This window comes from Harpia harpyja, chromosome 9 (genome assembly GCF_026419915.1).
Source record: "Harpia harpyja isolate bHarHar1 chromosome 9, bHarHar1 primary haplotype, whole genome shotgun sequence".
In the NCBI taxonomy this organism is placed as follows: domain Eukaryota; kingdom Metazoa; phylum Chordata; class Aves; order Accipitriformes; family Accipitridae; genus Harpia; species Harpia harpyja.
Genome location: NC_068948.1, coordinates 15,136,060 through 15,155,149, shown reverse-complemented (window position 1 = coordinate 15,155,149; position 19,090 = coordinate 15,136,060). Strand labels below are relative to the sequence as shown.

Below are 19,090 nucleotides of genomic sequence, written 5' to 3'. Positions count from 1 at the left end.
CACACTTTTTTGGTTTTTATTTACACAGATATGCCTTTTTTTTTTCTTTACTCATCCAGCTCTTACTATAGGATAAAATAACAATCCTTTTGAGCTTTCTCCTAAGCTTAGAAAAAAAAGGCTTTCCATCTTGCTAAAGACCATTACAAATTCAGCCTGATAATCTTAGTATTTCATAACTTTAGCTCAGAAACTGTATGCCAAACTAGTGTTGAAACTTTCAATTTATCTTGCGTTGGCTCACAGAAGAAGGTACCTGACCAAGAGTTTATTGGGAAGAGAAAAGATAAAATTGATGAATTTTCTTTGCGTATTTTTCTGATCCCCTCCCAATCTTCAAAAAGGTCTGTACATAACACTGAACACCACTTGTTCTTCCCACAGAAACCTCTGTCAGTGAGGAGGAAATTAAAGAACTGCCTTTCCCCTGCCCATGTTGCTAACATGGGATCTGTTGGCATCTCTGTGATCTCTGACAACAGCCTGTATGCAGGCAAAAAGTACAATAATTTCCCTATGTAACAAAAGCAAAACACCATACCCAAAAACCCCCAAACCTAAATCCAAACTCAAAACACTCCACTTGCAAGAAAAAAAGATTTGTCACATACCCTTCAGAAGGAAAAATCTAGTAGAGCCCCACTGCCTGGATAAATCGGTTTAAAAATGTGGAGCTCCTAAGTTGTTGTTCTTTCTAATTCAGAAAGAAAATCACTTAAGCTATCTCCCTCTCTGCTCCCCCTTAACAGATTTCTACAGTACAGTCTTCTGAGCTTGTTATGACACTACCTGCTGACGTACCCCTGTTCGCTGATGTCTACTTTCATTTTGTAATGAAAAAATGCATAGCATTTAAATGTTTATATATAAAAAGAGAACAAAAACTCAGTTAAAAGTAACTATTTAATATTCTGGTTTTCTATCAGTTATTCAGCTATGCTCAGGATTGCAGGCAAGTGACAGGCCACTGACGAGGTTTTGACATGTGATTCAGTTAACTGAACAAGCTGTGGAAAACTACTGGACATGACATAAAAAAATATCACTAGGAATTAAAAATAACACTATGAGACGGCAACAAAAGTTACAAATAGTGCTGTGAGGGTGGCCAGATCCCACAGGTGCTTAAGGGGGAGTTACAGGAGAAATTGCCAGACATCAGAGATAACTGGAAGGGACTACTAGGAACCTTTCAGGGAGTAAAGTCATACAAGGCCAACAGCACCTAGGTAACCGTATCAGTAATACCATGTAAGGCCAAGACTATCTAAGTAACCCAAATCTGAGTACAGATGTAACAAAACTGGGACCAATTGGGAACAAGTAATTAGGGGTGGGTTGTTTATTTGGGAGGAGACTGGGATGGAAAAACAGAGGTGTAAGGACAGCCAAAACGAGGGCCGGGAAAGGGCAAAAGGAATAAGGTATGCAACTCATATTACTGGTGCTGCACAGGGGTACCTGTCAGGCAGCCCTGGGTTTCATCACCACAGCTGGGGCAGGACAATAAACTAAATCTTTTGTTCTGACCATATCACAAAACTCAAGCCTGCTTCCCTAGTCAGGAGAATTTGGGTGGGGGCAGGCAGGGTGCTCTTCCTGACCAGCAAGGGAACAGATGGCTGGCACAAAAGTCCTGCTTGTTGTGCCTTCTACACCTGCCAGTGCAGGCAGCTGCCCACTTCCTAACAGGCTCTTCAGTTAGTGAGTCTTAAAATTCTCTACAAGCTTCAGGTTCTTTCTTTGTTCTTTACTGGCTTGCTTTCTTTCCATAGTCGAAGAGTTCTAGAAATCAGGCAGTGTGCACAATATACCAACTGCCTTATCTGATGAAAGTTGATACCAAAGAGGTTCAAAGCAATGGCCATGTAGGGCCTGCAATTTTTTTTTTTTTTTTTTAACAATGTAACTGCATTCTTCTTCAGGAGTATTTAAACAGAACACTTTTCAAAATTTAAATGCCATTGTATAGTATTAGATTTAAGCAGGAGTCAGCAATGCCTGCTCATATTTAAGCAGGAGTCAGCAATGCCTGCTCATATTTTCATGTTAAGACCATGCTAAGCACATAAAATAACTTGATAAATAAACTTGAAGGGGGTTATTTTTCTTTTGCAGTAACATGAAACTGATCTCTTTCTGATTGTCCAGTGATAAACATAATCAATGTTTATTTGATTTCTAAGGAAGCATGTAAAATGCTTCATCTTAAAAGAGAAATTCAATTTGTTTCATATAAAGAAAGCAAAAAAGGCCTGAAACAAGAACTGAATTTGAATGATCCCTTTTCATGCCTGTGTAAGGCCAAAACAAGACCTCAAAGAGCTGAGAGTTGTGCGGTCTATTTAAAAACAAAGAAAACTTCATATCACAACTATTTTTCATCACATTGTGTGATAATAGTAACATTAGAAACTAAATGAAAAAGCTTTTATCTGTAGGAGGAGGAAAACAACTAAAAAAATTGAGAGACATACAAAGAAAACAAAGACAACATGCAAGCATTAACAAAAAAAAGTGGGGGAAGACACAACATTTCAGCTGCGTGTCTAACGTTCTGTCAGTACAACTCACAAGTTGGTGTTAAAAATTGGTATGCAGGAAGAGGAAACTCTACCTTGCTATTTATCTGCATTTTAATTTAATAAAAAGGTAATCATTCAAGCTTGTGATTCTTTAGCATCACTTGAAAATAAAATGTAAAGTTTCATCCCAGAGGAGTTTTCTTATTATTTATTGCATGGTTTGGTTGTGTAACACATAAAACAGGCCTGTAGTAACAAGGATATTTTGGCAAGGGAGAAGAAAGTATACAAACACTGCTTCTAAATTGCCTCCTTAGCTTGGGTTCAAGTTGATACACCAAGTTCACCTACCATTCTTAGTATCCATCAATCTGCTGGCTCACACTCTGGCTTGACTTGCAAACAAGCCACTAAGCTCACAGGACAGGTAAGTCTGGGCTGAATCATACTGTTGCTGAACTTCATCCCTACAGGCATAGATATGAATGGCACCCCACTGGTTTGGGCTAGCTCACTTTCTCAGGTCTTTAGATTTTTTTTTTTTTTTAAATGCAATGATACATATAAATGCTATCCTATGGTATTTTAAATACTGCTTATATCAGTCCTGATGATTCTGCTTAACTCCTGAAATTTTAAGTCTGACTTGTAGGGCAAAGAAGTGCTCCTCCACACACTCCTAACTTTTCTTCTTACCTGACTGCCCACTAAAAAGAAAATCCTGTATGTCAAAACCAAAACCAAACCCAAAACCCCTTCTCTAGAAACATATCAATCTGTAAGTGAGCACAGTCCAAAATAGTCAAGCCAGGTATGCATGCCAAACAGCTCCTAGTGCAGCTGAATTCAGCCTTGCCAAAATAAAAGATTAAGCCAGGCAGCGCAAAACACAGGTAAGCCACATTGCGAAGCCTTATTGGTTTCAGCCACATACGTTAAAGCATGCAATTACCAAAGGCTGTACACCCAGCCTACAAAAATACCAAAGTAACATACTTCTCCTTATGAGGCTTTTTTTCTTTTTCTTTCTGCACATCTCTGAACCAGACTAATAATTACAGTCCATTATTATTCTAATTACAGTCTCTTCTCTGCCCGGCCACTCTATTTCTCCCTCCAAAACTAGTCTCCATGTTCCTTTGAAGGTCTTGACTGCTGCCATACCTGCAACACCAGAGGCAGATATTACCATCATCTACTGAATCAGATTATGCCAGACTGAATAAACACAATGATGGAATTTAGGGCCCCATAAACACCAGCCTAAGAAGGAGCAGAGAAGCCACCAGCAGACTGCATTTCCCTCTACAGCCATTGCAACCACAAGCTGTGTCAAGGAACTAAAGATGAAGAACCCCCCTACAGACAGTGAGGGAAAAAGCCTTTGAGCGCTCAGTTCTGCTCCCCTCAAGTAAGGGGCCTATTCAAATTTCTACTCCACAAATCCGTGAATCGCTTCAAAGGGCCTTTTCTGCTCTCTCACATGCCAGGTCAACTAATCAAGTCCCAGCAGACTCTCCTCAGGACTCAGCCTGGCTCACCTCTTCCTCAAGGAGCACCTCCTCTGATACTTGCCCATAGAGAGACCACTAAGCTATTGTTGGCTTTCTGCCCTTACAAAGGCCCCATTCTGTCTTCCTCAACCAGGCACCTTCCACAGGTTTTAGAGCCTTCGGGCAGCCCCTGCCTAATGAGGGGCTAACGGCCAAGAGGCCACACCTGAGGAAAAATGCTCAGTAGCTGCTCTCCTGGCCAGGCTTTGAGACAAACCTCTCCTTAAACACAACCGGCCTTTTTATTTGCCTGCTGAAAGCGGTGTCTAGCTAAGGGCCTCGGGGCCCCTGCACCACTCAAGTACACTTTGCTCCTGTCAGTCGCTTTAGGCCTAGCAAAGAAACGTGCTCTTTTTTTAAGATCCCAGAAGTGGAACAAAACGCAAAAATGGAGCAGATGGCTACCGATGCTATTTATAGCTACAGAAGCCTTAGCAATGCCTCCGTGAAGAAGACGTTGGTGCTTGAGTGAGGCAGCAGGTTGGTGCACGGGTGCCCCTTGCCCCATAAACGTCAGTAACATACTTGGGGAGCAAGGAGGAATCGTGCCAGGAGGAGGGCTGCGGGGGAGCACGCTCATGGGCACTGGAATTTCAGGCTTCGAAATGACATGGGGGGAAAAGCGAGGATGCCGTTTCCATGTGCAACGCTCCTCTCTGCCGGTTCAAACTTCAGGACGGGAGCCGCCTCCTCCCTGTTCGGGGCTGTCAGCCCACCCCCCCGCCGCCTCAGCACCCGCACGCCCCCGTCCCGTCCCTTCCCTCACGGCTTCTTCCCGCCTCCCGGGCGCGGCCGTTGCGGGTGGCGGCGCGAGCCCCCCGACGCGAGCGCCCCCTGCCGCGCCGTGCCGGAACTGGGTCAGGCGCCCGAAGTGGGCCGAGGGGGCGGGGCCGCGCCGCCGAAGGGCGAGGGGGCGGGCGGGCTCCTCTCGCGTCGCGGCGTGGTGACGTAGGAGTCTGCGCGTGACGTTGCGGCGGCTTTCGTCCTGCTCCCGGTCTCGTCCTCGCCGCCCCTCGCCCCGTTCCGGCCTGCGCCCGCCGCCCGCTGCCGCCATGGCGAACGTGGCCGACACGAAGCTCTACGACATCCTGGGGGTGCCGCCCGGGGCCTCCGACAACGAGCTCAAGAAGGTGCGGGGTAGGGGCGGCGGCGGCGGCGGCCGGCGCCCGAGGAAGACCGGGCGGCAGCGCCGCGGGGGGAGGGGGCGGGCTTGCCGCCGGGCAGGGCCCCGCGGGGCGGCTGTAGGCGGGCACGGGGCCGGCGGGAGGCAAGGGGGAGCGGAGCCGAGGGAAGGCCGCGGGCGCGGGGAGCATGGCCTGAGGGCGGCGGCGGCGGCCCGCGCGGCTGAGGCCCGCGGAGGGGGGGGAAGGGTGCGGCGCCGGGTGAAGGCGCCCGGTGCCGCGTCGGTAGGCCGCGCCGCGGAGCTGCCGGGGCCCGGCTCGCGGGCGGGCCCCGGAGGAGGGAGGGGAGGGGAGGGCAGGGAGACCGGCGGGAGGAGGGAGCAGCGGGGCCCGGCCGTGCGCCCCGCGTCCCCGTCCCGGTGCCGCCGGGGCCCGCGTCGGCTGCGGGCGCCGGCGGGACTCTGCTCGTCTCGCCCCCGCGGCGCCGCGTCCCTCCCGCGCGGCAGAGCGGTGTTGGCAGCCGGCGGAAGGCTCACGGGGTGTGAAAATCCTCGTGAAGGACCGACCGGTGGATTCTCGCTGGAGCCATTGTCTGCCCCACGTGTAGGCCTTAGTAAGGTTTCGTTTTGCTTCTATACGCGATACCTCACCGGCTGAAAGCCGCAAGGTAAGGTAAACAAAGAAGCGAGGTGAAAACTTGGAGCCAGGTCGTCAGTGTAACGATTCACCACGTCCGGTTCATTCTGTAGCGTATAAACCACTTTTTTCTAAAAGGGTTTAATGGCCATTTACACGTGAGGGAGGATAATTAACCAGACAGTTTACTAGCAGTGACCTGCTTCCGCTGATGGGTGGTGCTGGTATTAACAACTCTGCGTTACCCATCATGCATGTGGTAGCCTAATTTGTGCAGGGATAGGCAATTGCAGTGTTGAAATAGTGTTAGAGGTGGAAGGCGTGCAGTGAGAAGATAGTGCTGTATACCGAACACAATTGAGTAGAATATATATATATTTTTTTTTTTTTACTAAATACTCTTAAAGGTATTTGTGTCCTGTAAGAATGAGAAACTGATAGCGGTTTTCCACTCAGATAACCTGTGCTGCTCAATATTAATTGCTATGGATTAGACTTATGGAGTGTAAAGTTTCCAACTGCCTGCAATGGCAAGAAGTTAATCTATATCTCATTGTCAATGAGAGGTCACATGGATGCTTTATTAATCTGATATTTTAACCTATATATAACAGTATAGGAAAGTGAAAATAAATAGGTAACAGCTTAGTCAAAAGGGGTTGAGAGAACAAGCTTTAACACTGATTAGTTAAATTAACTTTTATTCAAGTTATAATATGGTGTTAGTGCAGACCTTGATTCTGGATCTGTTTCTGATTAAATAAATAGTGGTAGCTTCCTTCTGGGCCATGGGTGGTCCGAAGAATCGTTCTAAACTGGAATGCTGTTATCGGCAAGGACATGAGCGCTCTCTCTTTTTAAAGACCGCCACGCAAGCTCCTTTTTTCCTGATTAGATAATGTTATGTAGGTTTTCAGTTTAGTGTTCTGGTTTTTTTTTCTTGGTTAGACTCCTTAAAATATGTGGGGAAAATCCTTTTTTGTTACATATGTAGGTTTGTGGAAGATTATGCTTTGTTACTGATGGGTAATTTGTTCTATAAGACCTATGATTTTTGTTCTTTGCGCTTACTGTGGTTTAGAATATTTGGCTTGTAATATCAATGCACTATTTTTGTTTCATTAGTTCCTTATCAAACTTTATTTTTTGATTGCATGCAGAAGTATGGAGTATTTCAAGATAATCAGTAAAGAGAAGTAACTGTGCAGATACAAAAAAGGAATCTTACTTGTTCCAGTACAAAATGGAAAGTTGTGATCTCTGTAAAGCTTTGTGTGTAAAGCTCTCTTAATGTAGTTCTAAAGAGCTAATTTAGATGCTCAGTTCTACAGAAATAGAGCTTTTGAAAAATGCACTCTTAAGAACCAGTGTTGCAGTTGTTTGCGGTTGCATCGCTGTAGCTTTTTTAATGTGTATAATTAAAAAAATAAAAGACTGTATACCATGTAACTTATTAATATCTGTCCCCTGATTGTTACTGGGGGGCGTTGAGGTGGAGTGGGGGAAGAGTTGAGGTCTTTACTGTCAAAAACTCAAATTGTAGGAAAAGTCTCTGCCTGTCCTGTTATTTGCTTTGATCCTCTAAAGTATAAGCAAAACAGATGAAGTAGCGCTGTAGAAAAAGTAATGGTCCTGAGAGTCAAAGTACTGGTCAAAAAAAAGCGCTTTCTGAAAAATCTCGTCTGGAGATTTGGCTGTACTCATTCCTCCTACTGTTTTAGAACAATGAAGTTAATTAAAAGCAATCATCTATACATTTCTGCACACGTAACTCATATACTTGGTTCAAAGTGAGATGAAACCTGCCATTATTGGTAGGTAAGGAAAAATAAAGTGATTATTGTGAGGATTGACTGATAGGGTTGAATGAGAAGCTGAGGCAGCCATTTTGTTGTTAATGTATTGCTGTGATAGGTGAAAGACAAACGGGTTGAAACTTAAATTGTCATATTGTAGGTTTTGAGTGGGTTCTGTAGAGTAAGTAATTTTAATGAAAGTCCAGTGTGATTCCTCCTGTAAGTTAAGATAAGCAGGAAAACTAGTTCTAGCTATTGTGTGCTGTAGTTATGTTTAAATCCAAGTGTATTTAATTTATGCATATAGCAATGTCAAAGTTTTTTATGTACCATTTCAACGTACGAGTGATTTGAAAACACTCATTTTCTCACTTTGCTTTATTAGGGTTTTCTTTCTTTCTGGAGATACTACTTGAGTTTCTCAGAAAAGAACTGATGAATCAAAATTTAAACTAAGTTTGTACCTCTTTCAACTAGGCATACCGAAAGCTGGCCAAGGAATACCATCCTGATAAGAATCCAAATGCAGGGGACAAAGTAAGACTTTTTTTTTTTTTTTTAAACTGCTGAAGTTTACTATTACAGTAGGATCTAAGGGACCAAATACAGGTGTTGCGGGATTGCTGTTACAAGTTGTTAAAAAATAATAACTGTGAGAGGGAACCCTGTCTTGTCTGCTTCTTCCCAATCTCAAAATCTACCAGTGTACCTCGTGGAAAAAATGCAGCAGTTGACTGAGTCAAATCGGTTGAGAAGGTAATGCTAAGGGAAAAACCACCTCTCTTCATCTGCTGAGATGGTGTCAGCTGGCATTGGCATCTACATAGGTATTTGAAAAAGTCAGTTTTCCAAGTTTTTCCAACATGGAAAAATACGTGTGGAGGTTCTTGAAAGTGCTGCAGCATAAAACAAATTACATATGTGGAATGTTGTATTAGATTTGTTATGCTAATAACAATTAAAAAAATGTCGATTAAGTTGACTCAGTCAAATTGACAAAGTAAATTAAGTTTTGCAATAAAATGTCATATTTTATGATAAGTGGTAACACAGCTAAGCCCAAGTCTGACTTTTAAGTCTTGCATACTAGAATGAGGGTGGAAAACTGTTCCGTTGTGTACCTTCTTAATTGGGTGTTCATGCTGGGCAAGAAACAGTAGTAAAATGCTCCCTTGAAGTTATAAATTATCATGCACTGTTTTGACTCTGTTCCTCTTCTAGTTCAAAGAAATAAGCTTTGCCTATGAAGTATTGTCAAATCCAGAGAAACGTGAGTTATATGATAGATATGGAGAACAGGGTCTTCGAGAAGGTAGCGGTGGAAGCAGTGGAATGGACGATATTTTCTCCCATATCTTTGGTGGTGGATTGTTCAATTTCATGGGTGGTCAGAGTAGAAGTCGTAATGGTAGAAGAAGAGGAGAAGATATGATGCATCCACTCAAGTGAGTATCTTGATACTGCGATTTGTACTTTCAGGCTTTCCTGATCAGTACTTGACTCGTCTAGTTTATGTTTGTAATATGCTTCTTGGTTGAGATATTCTGCAGTCTGCACCTGCTTTTCAGACCTGTGTGTTGTGTGTAGCCCAGAAGGCAGTCATCTCAAATTACTTTTCATGATTGGTTAATCTTACCGACTACCTCATACTTTGCTTTGCCTGGTTATTAGCCTGTATATACTTTGTTAGCATTACTTTCCTTGGTTTTGCTCCTTAATTATGTTTGGAAGTTCTAATCTGAAAAAGCATTCAACAACTGAGTATTGCTCATTAGCTGGATTCTTAGGGAAGCAGAGGTACTAAGGCTTTGGAAAGACTTAAGTTGACTTGCTTTCATAGTGCAATACCAACTGGAACTAAAGTTGAACTGCATAATTAATGGAAAAGTGTGTGTGGTGGGTTTGGGTTTAGTTTTGGGTTTTTTTGTTGTTTTTTTTTTTTAAAGCCATGCTTGAATATCACATCTAATTGTGTTTTGTAGATCTCTGCTTGCAGTAATGACTGGCTTTGTACCTGCTGAGCAGGTTCTTTCTAAGTTCTTAAGTTAAGCTGCATCTTTCCTGTGGTTGGCAAACCGTGCTTAGTAAAGTCTGTTTACTTTTACATGCTTGCTTAGTTTAGTACCTAGTGCTGCATGCTATATTATTAATTAGCTTTGGTTTTGTTGTTATTTGTAAACACTGATGCCAGGCAACCTTTTCTCAATACACTGAGTTGAAATTTCTATCCACTAACAAACCCTTTTAGGAGAAAGACTAAATGTGTTCATAAACTTCTATCAATAGATGAAGGTTATTGGAGTTTGATAGTGTATTCAAGAGCTTCTAAAAAAAATTGAAACACGAATAAATCTGAATCATTAAGTGGCCTTGGGGACATGCTAACCCCTCCCCACTAAACTATCTAGTGTGGAAAGCCCAATACAGTAGTAAGTATTCTGTATGTATTCTTACATTTGCATGCTATAAATATTGTCAGGACAGTCTGGAGAGTTTTTTTTCTCACCTGCCTGGTAGAACAACAACAACAAAAAAATCCACTATCACTGTAAAATAAAACCTAAAATGCTAGATCAGCTTGTTTCCTGTTGAGAAACACAAGCAATCCTATCTTTTTTTCTGACTAAATTGTAGCTTTTCTCTGAAACTAGGTTCAATATTACACGTGTATATTCATATGTATGGAATAGTTTTTAATGACTCCTTGTGAAAGCGAAAATGGTGCTTTAAAATCTTATTTTAATAGCAGATTTAGTCTTTTTATGAAGATCTGTTTTTCTTTAATTTGGCCTAGGCAAGTATTTTAATTACATGGTGAAAGTAAGTTGTTAAATGATAACCCAGGAGAAATGCTTTGTTTTGTAGAGTCTCTTTAGAAGATCTGTATAATGGAAAGACAACTAAACTACAACTTAGCAAGAATGTCCTTTGTAGTGCATGTAATGGGTAAGTTTGCTTATATTTCTGAGTTCTCTGGTTGCTTTGTTGGCATACAGTGTAATGAAGCATCTCTCATGTCAGATCTTTATCAGTATTTGACTTACTGGAGCCTGCTTTCAGACTAGAAAATTGTTGAATGATACTGTTGATGGAATTGAACTATTCAAGGGCTTTGTTTGGGGGGAAAGGGGGAAGAAAGAACCTAACTATAATTGGCAGTGCGATTATGAATGTTAACCTACTGATGTGGGGGGGGGGTTTGTCGTATGTTTCTGAAAAACTTACTTTTCATGCAACTGGTGCTTGCTATTCTAGGCAGGGAGGGAAGGCTGGAGCTGTTCAGAAATGTAATGCTTGCCGGGGTAGAGGTGTACGTATCATGATCAGACAGCTGGCTCCTGGAATGGTTCAGCAGATGCAGTCCGTATGCTCTGACTGCAACGGAGAAGGTAGGCCAAGCTATTCTGTGTTACTAAATGCATTTAGTTGGATTCAACCTCCTGGTTAAATCTCAGGAGGAACTTATCCAGGACAGTTTTGCTCCCACCTAGTTAGTTGGGTCTCAATCTGCTGTCAAGATGGAGAAATCATTTTACTTGGAACAGCAAGATTTACAGTGTTTAATGTACTGAAAAGCAGCCTGGAAGCTTGAGCAGTAGGGATTGATTGTTTTTAAAAACACTTAGATGTGAATATTACTTATTGCTATTACTCTTGTGTTAAAAGTAAAAACCAAGATTTTGTTGTTTTAGGAGCTTTTGGCTTTTTTGCAGACTCCTAATGTCCAAGGACAGGTTTAAGTTAAAATCCAACTTTAGGTTTCCATTTTTAACTACTTCAAATTAAGAAGATATGTTTTGCTGAATTGGTTGTGTTTGGGGGAACAAGTTCAGCACAAGATCTGCACTTCATGTGATTCCTTTTTAGATCTTCTGCAGTTTCCAGAGTAGTAACATCACCTTGTGGATGTTTTTATTCTTCTTGATACTTGGGAATTTCAGAGAGTTGTATTTTGTGACTAGTCAAAACATTTCATAAATGATGTTGTCTTTGAATATATTGTTTTCACAGTTTACATACCTAACCTACCTATTCAGTAGTCTCAACTGCATCATAATGTTATATTTTGTTTCACAGAAAGGTTGTTTAAGCTGGCAAGTTTAATGTCTTAAGCCAAGTGCATCTGCTTGTGGCACTTAGAGCAGTACTGGAAACAAGTACTGAAATTGTACAGTTCATGTGGCCTAATGCTTTGGTTAGCCTGTACAAAGACAATAGCTTACTTGAAAAATAAAGATTAAGTGGAACAGAGAATTTAAGCTGTTTTGGATAGTCATCCTTCAGTTTGCCTTGCTAGAGGTGATGGACAATGTGGAAAAACTATTCAGTTTCAGAGTATAAAAGTGAAATCCCTTATGTGTCAGAAAAAGTTAGATCCTTTCCATGGGAAAACCTATATATTGCTCTTGCTTGAAACTGTGATTTGACCAGCTATCTTCCCCCCATTTTGTATGCAAGACTTTCTAGTTCTACTGGCTTCATTTACATAGTACTTTGTGGTGGTGGTGGTATATTGTAAAATGTGGCTGTCAGTGAACAGAACCCAGTAATCCTTTTTTCACTGTTAACAGAAGTGGAACTAAGCTTCCTAAATTCACTGAAATAGTTTGAAAATTGTATTCTGACTTTTAAAGGAGGGGAGATGCTTCAGTTTGGTTTTAGCTTCATCCTTTCTCTTATAGCTGTCATCCTCCAGCATAACAAGGAATGGAGAAGTAGGCTTTTTTTTTTTTTAAGAGTAGTAAGTCGAGTGGTAAGGATACAGGAGACAAAACTTAAGGAACGGTAGAAGCTATAGACAAAGTCTTGTTTTGCCTTTCTCTAAAGCACTCTTTTCAAAATCCTTGATAAGACAGCTTGGAAGGTTATGTGTACCTTTGTATTCCCTGCCTCGCCCCCCCCCTCCTTTTTTTTTTTTTGTCTTCCCCCTCTTCTAGCTAGGGTAAATTAAGCCTTTCCTCTTGTGAGGAATTCATAAAGCAATATCTAAATCACTAGTTGTGTTGCATGTATTCTTCAGCTTACATTAAAATAGTTATTCTTCAGAATCTGATGCAATTATGAGGAAATCTCTGAACTCAAAATTTGTCTTTCTTTAGGTGAAGTAATTAATGAAAAAGACCGCTGTAAAAAATGTGAAGGGAAGAAGGTGATCAAAGAGGTAAAAATACTTGAAGTCCATGTAGACAAAGGCATGAAACATGGGCAAAGAATTACATTCAGTGGAGAAGCAGATCAGGCTCCAGGTGTGGAACCAGGAGATATTGTCCTCTTACTCCAAGAAAAGGAGAATGAGGTAATGCTTTTGAGTTTATATTTTAAATGCCTTTTATCCTAGTCTTTCATATTTAAGTGATATAGATGGCTGTTCATTTTAAAGTAATTCATATAGCTGCAGCTCTGGGAGAGATGGTAAATAGCTTTTAATAGATTTATAGCAAGTAACATGGCTTTCATGGTGAGCCAGAAAAAACTTTGCAAGTCTGTAGCCAGAGGACATACAGATTCTGGTGTCTCCTAATGCTAATAAAAGGTAGCTTTCTCGGGTAAGCTCAGGCTAACTTTGATATAGTGGATGCAGTGAAGAGCCATTCAGGATGTTAACTTCAATCTGCTTTGCTTGTGATGCTAACAAAATGCTAGGTGTTGCTTTTTTACCAATGTCTTGTGACACGGCAGGGAAGTCCTATTAAAATCCCCAGATAGTGCTTTCTATCTCTGCTACTGTGGTTGTGGAAATATAACACAGAATGCTGATGTTACTGATTCATTTAACAAAACTAAGACACATGATTATTTTATACTAGTTTGTTAAGGCTTATGCCTACTGTATTCTGGAGTATATACATTGCAATTTTGCATTAAATATTGCAATTTGTCTTTTTCTGTGTTAAAACTCCCTTAGGCCAGAGTTGAGGTGACTGCTTCTTTTTTTGAATGCTTTTGTTTAGAAAGGCCAGGTATTACTACGATGAAAGAAGAAATAGTTTGTGTGTTATACTCTGGAAAAAATGTTGAATGGAATGGTGATGGTGGGGGGGAAGTTCTGTTGTGACATAAAGAATAGCATTTGGTACAAATTTAAATTCCAGTCACATATTAAGGACATAATGTTGGTTATCTGAAAATTAGGTACTTCGTAAGCTTTTCAAAGCTGTGTCAATGACTGCTAATTTGTCAATCAGTTTTGCATAGCTCTACATGTTCCTGTCGTCTTTCTTCTGTAATACTGGTTGAAACGTAGCATCGCAGTTGATTTTGACTATGATAAGGGAGAAACAGTCTGTAAGCATACAGAAGTCAGATGTGCATGATGGCATCAAATTCCAGATGGTAGATGCCACTTCTGTCGTAGTCTTCTAAAGAACTACATCTATTTTTACAGTATTAACAATTCTGAAAAGTACTGTACCTTGTGTCCTACTGAGTAAAACTAGACTGACTTTTAGTGAAGATTTTAGTGTTCTTAAAATTTCCCTTGAGGTGGGAGTCGTAGTTCTGCCAGTGGATAAAGCTTACATTTACTCTGATTAAGAATTGTGAGTGATACAGCTTAAAGATCACTTATGACTGCTGTGGACTAATTGATCAAAGCCCTGCTGTAGGTAAAGTTAGCTGAAGCAGATATGCACAATGACTAGTTAAATGTTGAGAAACAAAGATGTGGTTTTTGTACTCCGGTGCAGGGGAAGTAGTGTCAACCTGTCCTAAGTTTTGTTCATAGGTTGCTTGTGTAGAAGATCTTGGGGGTAAGAGAGCACTGCTGCTATACAGGCCGCCTTGTTTAATTTGAACCTTACATCATAGTATATAGTATGGTTTGCCTTATCTTCGATGACAATTCCATCAGGCACAAACTTTCCAAGTGTCTTAAGCTGTTTGATTAACAGAATTAAGTTAACTTTGTACAAAGGCTGTTGCTCTGACATTGAATTTTAAGAATAAATAATAATGAATTCTAAATAACGAGTGTTGTGGAGATACAATTATAGGACTAGAAAAGATACCTCCTGTTTTTATTTTTTAGGTCTTCCAGCGGGATGGAAATGACTTGCATATGACGCACAAGATTGGACTTGTTGAAGCACTGTGTGGATTTCAGTTCACATTTAAGCACCTTGATGGACGTCAAATTGTGGTTAAATATCCTCCTGGAAAAGTAATTGAACCAGGTAAACTTGACCTGATAAAGACTTCTTTTGACATTCTTTAACACTTAATCCTATTCTTGTTGTCCTGTTAACTGAACCTAGGCTAGAGAAATTAAGAGAATTGCATAGAGAAAGATTTGTTCTGAAGTAGCACTCTCCAGCTTACTTTTCTGAATTTCAGGTTGTGTTCGCGTAGTCAGAGGTGAAGGAATGCCACAGTATCGTAATCCTTTTGAGAAGGGGGATCTTTACATTAAATTTGACGTTCAGTTTCCTGAAAATAACTGGATTAGCCCAGAAAAGCTTTCAGTAAGTAGTTTTTCAAGCAGAAGCGCGGTGGTCTTATTTGACAGTGTGTGCACAGTGTGTGTGTTGTACCTCACATGCTTGCTTTCAGTGCTTAAATTTAGATGCAAGTACAGTTGTTCTTTTTAACATTGTTTATGGCAACATGTCACTTGAAAATGCCCATTGGAATATGAATTTACGGAACCTGTATTTAAGAGCTGTGCAGATGTTGGGCAGACGAGGGCAGGAGGAAGAGTCTTCCTGCTGCTGTGTGATAAGTTTTCAGAGTGCAACTGTATTTACTGATTGCACTTTTGGTTGATGATACACGGAGCTGTTTGGTTTTCTTTAAGTGGTGTCTTCCAGTTGATACAAATGCTTTGGATACTTCTAAATGTGTATGTACTTCAGGGTTTATATCAGCTTGGACTTGTAAACCGAACCTGCTCTGAGAGGGAGTCTTGAAGTTGTGGGAAACTAGTCACTTTATTTAGCACTTGTAGATGCAGTACTGAATACAGTTCTTTTTTTGGGGCAGGAACTTGAAGATCTTCTGCCAGCTAGACCAGAATTTCCTAATGTAATTGGTGATGCGGAAGAGGTAGATCTTCAGGAATTTGATACCACTCGTGGTTCAGGTGGTGGCCAGAGACGTGAAGCTTATAACGATAGTTCTGATGAAGAAAGCAGCCATCATGGACCTGGGGTACAGTGTGCCCATCAGTAAACGTTTGTCTAAAAAGTTGCACAAGGATTTTCTTTCAAATTTTGCCTGACTTGTTTTCAACAATCCAGCTGGATTGTATAAGTAATCCAGATGAACCAATGGACATCTATTGCTGTATGTGTAACTTTTAAATTGGTCTATAGTATCTACAGAGTGTAATTTAAACTAACCACAAGCTTACATCTTCATTTTGACTGTGTAGCAGAATAAAGCACTTCAAAGGAAGACGAGACTCCTTTTCACATGGGTTTTAAGTTTGTCCTCGTATCTGTGCTTGATTTTTACCAGTTTTGTGTAGATTTTAAGTTTCATATTTTAAATTCAAATTCTACATTGTAAAGTTTGTGTACAATTTGTCCTGAGGCTTGGTATTTGGCTGCACCTGCATAAGCTGCTACAAGTAGAATAAAGAATTTCATAGCCTGTATCTATCATCTAGATGCATGGTAAATGGGCTTTGCACATAATGGGTTTAGAGCTGACTGGGAACAATGGAAGACTAAATTAGAAGTGGTTGTAAGTTTTTTCTACCATCTTGTGAACGGTTTCTGAAATTAAATAAAAGCAGTTGGTGTATAATATATTTATTTTGCCTTGTAACTCTTACTTTTCCAGTGGCTTTATCTATTCTGTGTATGAAGAGACTATGTAGATGGTAGACATCTTATAAATACAGAGAGGCTGAAGCTGCTTTAAGACTAGGTTGCAGTTAGGTAACAATTGTGTGCCACATATAATAGTCTTTTCTTGAAATGAGATGTGACTAAATGGGCACAGGGAAGGCTGCAGCCATGTCCCCTTTGTATGAAGAAAAACAAGGATATGTGAGCTCAATCAGAAGATAACAAAACCTTTTAAATGAAGACGATTAAATCCCAAAGTAATGGTGTCTTTCTCTTAGGCTTTGAATCCAATTCAAAGTCTGATTCAGTCTGACTTCCTAGAGATATGTTTCCAGTTTTAAAAAAAACTTTGTAAAAATGAACATTATGCCTGGCAACTTATGGTTGCATTAACACAGTTTGTAAAGAGACTGAGATTAGTATTGTACTTGACAAAAATTTTTGACCTGGAGACATACTAAATGTAGATGGTTTTCTTACTTCTCCTGTAGTTGGCGCTTTTCTGTTTTAACTATTAAGACATTTAAGTTCCCCAGCTTCAGTTCTGTTCCTTTTTATATTCTTTTAATTGGTAAAAATACCACAACAAAGCAAAAATATGACCTTAAATAATTATCAGGTACAGTTAGTTACCTAAGCGTTTTGTTACATTAAGGAGGTGTGCATGAACTTTGGTTGGTAAGCTGCTGCTTTACAGTGAGGTTTCTCCCCCTGTTGAAGTGAGGAAGTTGAAAGATGCCTCTACTTTTCTTTACAAATCTGAAGTTTGTTTAATTACTGCTCAGATAGTTGTTGATAATTTACCAATGAGGTTGGAGGGACAAACTGCCAGGGTTTCCATGTGCTTGAGTAGGCATTGGCATTTGAGTGTTGCTGAACATCCTTACTACAGACTCTAAAACTGAAGCAAGAATAAATACTGTTTGACCTGTATTTCAGTATTGACTTCTTATGCTGTGGCATTCTCATCTAGAGAATCTTTATTTTCATTTATTAAAATTTCAGGTTGCTTTTCATGAAGCCATGGTTACATACTGATCTTTTCTCCTGATTCACTTCTCCAAGAAGTCAGTCATCTTAACCTGTAATGTTTAAACAACTGAAACACCTGTCTTCTGCTTTTAAGTAGTAGATTTGGGATTTACCTCCTTGGAAAACGGAGTATGTACTCTCAACTTTTTATCCCCTTACTTTCAAATTGCTTTTTTCAGGGGGATAGAGGAGGGGATTTGTTGTAACTTTTTGGATAGCACGCTGAAGTGAAGGGGTGGGGGGGAAGTTGATTGCTGTATGTAGTGTGAGTTAGTCTAGTTCTGTTTCAGTCCTGAGACTGCATTGATTTAGGTTCTTGATAGCAGCATGTTTCAATGAGTGGTGACTTTGTCACAGTTGCCCTTATATGTATCTCCTGCTCTACTAAGAGGGTATCCCTTTACAAAGTTGTAGTGTAGAAAAACGTCACATAAATTCACAATCTACACTGTCTTGGTTTCAATATTTAAGTTGCAAGTAATATACTACTATAGTTACTAATGCTTTAGTAGTTTACTGATGAAGTTTAATGCTTAACATAGCTATTAATGCTTTAACTAGGCCAATGTGACTGTCCTATGAATAATCAAATAAACATTAGTTGAGTGTTCTCAGTAATAAACAGCTGCAACTTAAGTACTTTGTTAGAGGTGGTACTATAAACAAATGAATATTTTGTATGTTGGGGGAAGAAGAAAACATGATCACTAGAACTGCATTAGAACCATTTTTTAGTTGACACTTTTTTTATATCTTTTAATACTGGCTTCAAGAAGCTGAAAAGAAAAAAAATTCAGGAAGTCATCTAGCTTATTTTGTGACATATCTATTTCTGCATATACAGTGACTAAAATTCACCTAAAGTTGACTCTTGTAGAAAGTCTTATCTGTCCTCTTGAGTGTGCCTGATTTACCAGGGTGTTCACAGTGAATATTTATTTGTAAGATGCCAACAGTGGCGTGGTTCTTGTCCCCGTAAAAGATGAGGCTATGTTCCTTTGAAAAATAGGTTCGCAAAGAAGTTAAAAGTAATCAGTAGAAGAAAGATTACTGTTGTTTGAAAAAATGAAAGATGCCAAAGACTTATCTGTTAATATGAAGTAATTTCTCAGCTCTCTAACTAGGATATAATAGGAAAACTGTATTTCAGTTATTAACCCATAACCTTCCACTATACCTACCCTTAGGCTGATGCAGGTATGACATTCAAATAATCACTGTAAAAGAGGTGTGGGGCATTTAATTATATGCCTCTCTTACCAAATTTAAAAGGAACATTGTAGATATAAATGGAGTTCTGGAGGCTTCCTAGCTTGGTGCCAAGTCATAAAAATGACTTCAGCTGATTGAAGAGTCCTTATGTTTTGTTACAGTGTACAGCCTGTGATTTTGCCCTTTGTGTCAGGGCCTGGAAACACTTTCCCAGTTTACAGTAGTAGCCTTTTAGTCATAAAAAAAATCTAATCTCTAAATTGTAACTCAGAAAATACTTTAACAAGAACAGGCTTGATTAAACACTACCAGCTATTTTTGTAATATGACCCCAGTGAGATCCGCAACAACAATGTGTTGGCCTATATTGCAAAGCATGCCTAACACTATAACTTTTCCAAAAATTTGGAAAACTGCAGGTTTCAG

The 19,090-nt window shown here is 40.3% G+C and overlaps 1 protein-coding gene and 1 long non-coding RNA gene across 2 annotated transcripts; one reads left to right on the top strand and one right to left on the bottom strand.

The window, feature by feature from the left end:
* The first annotated feature begins 5,020 nt into the window (after positions 1–5,020).
* DNAJA2 (DnaJ heat shock protein family (Hsp40) member A2) lies at positions 5,021–16,380 on the top strand. Its single transcript, XM_052797581.1, has 9 exons — positions 5,021–5,208; positions 8,109–8,168; positions 8,853–9,076; positions 10,497–10,577; positions 10,887–11,020; positions 12,731–12,927; positions 14,659–14,803; positions 14,964–15,091; positions 15,609–16,380. Exons 1-9 carry the CDS (start codon positions 5,131–5,133, stop codon positions 15,795–15,797), a joined length of 1,236 nt encoding a protein of 411 aa, XP_052653541.1. The 5' UTR covers positions 5,021–5,130; the 3' UTR covers positions 15,798–16,380.
* LOC128146317 (uncharacterized) lies at positions 10,830–14,754 on the bottom strand. The gene is made up of 2 exons (XR_008236728.1): positions 14,639–14,754; positions 10,830–13,893 (listed from the first exon to the last, which is right to left on the bottom strand). It is a non-coding gene; the product is annotated as an uncharacterized LOC128146317 (long non-coding RNA).
* Positions 16,381–19,090: the final 2,710 nt, after the last annotated feature.

Excerpts from the sequence above, each read along its gene's own strand:
- DNAJA2 (XM_052797581.1), top strand. The coding sequence starts at position 5,131 with ATGGCGAACGTGGCCGACACGAAGCTCTACGACATCCTGGGGGTGCCG. Across the intron at positions 10,578-10,886 it reads CTTTGTAGTGCATGTAATGG|GCAGGGAGGGAAGGCTGGAG; the intron begins GTAAGTTTGCTT and ends TTGCTATTCTAG. Across the intron at positions 15,092-15,608 it reads TTAGCCCAGAAAAGCTTTCA|GAACTTGAAGATCTTCTGCC; the intron begins GTAAGTAGTTTT and ends TTTTTGGGGCAG.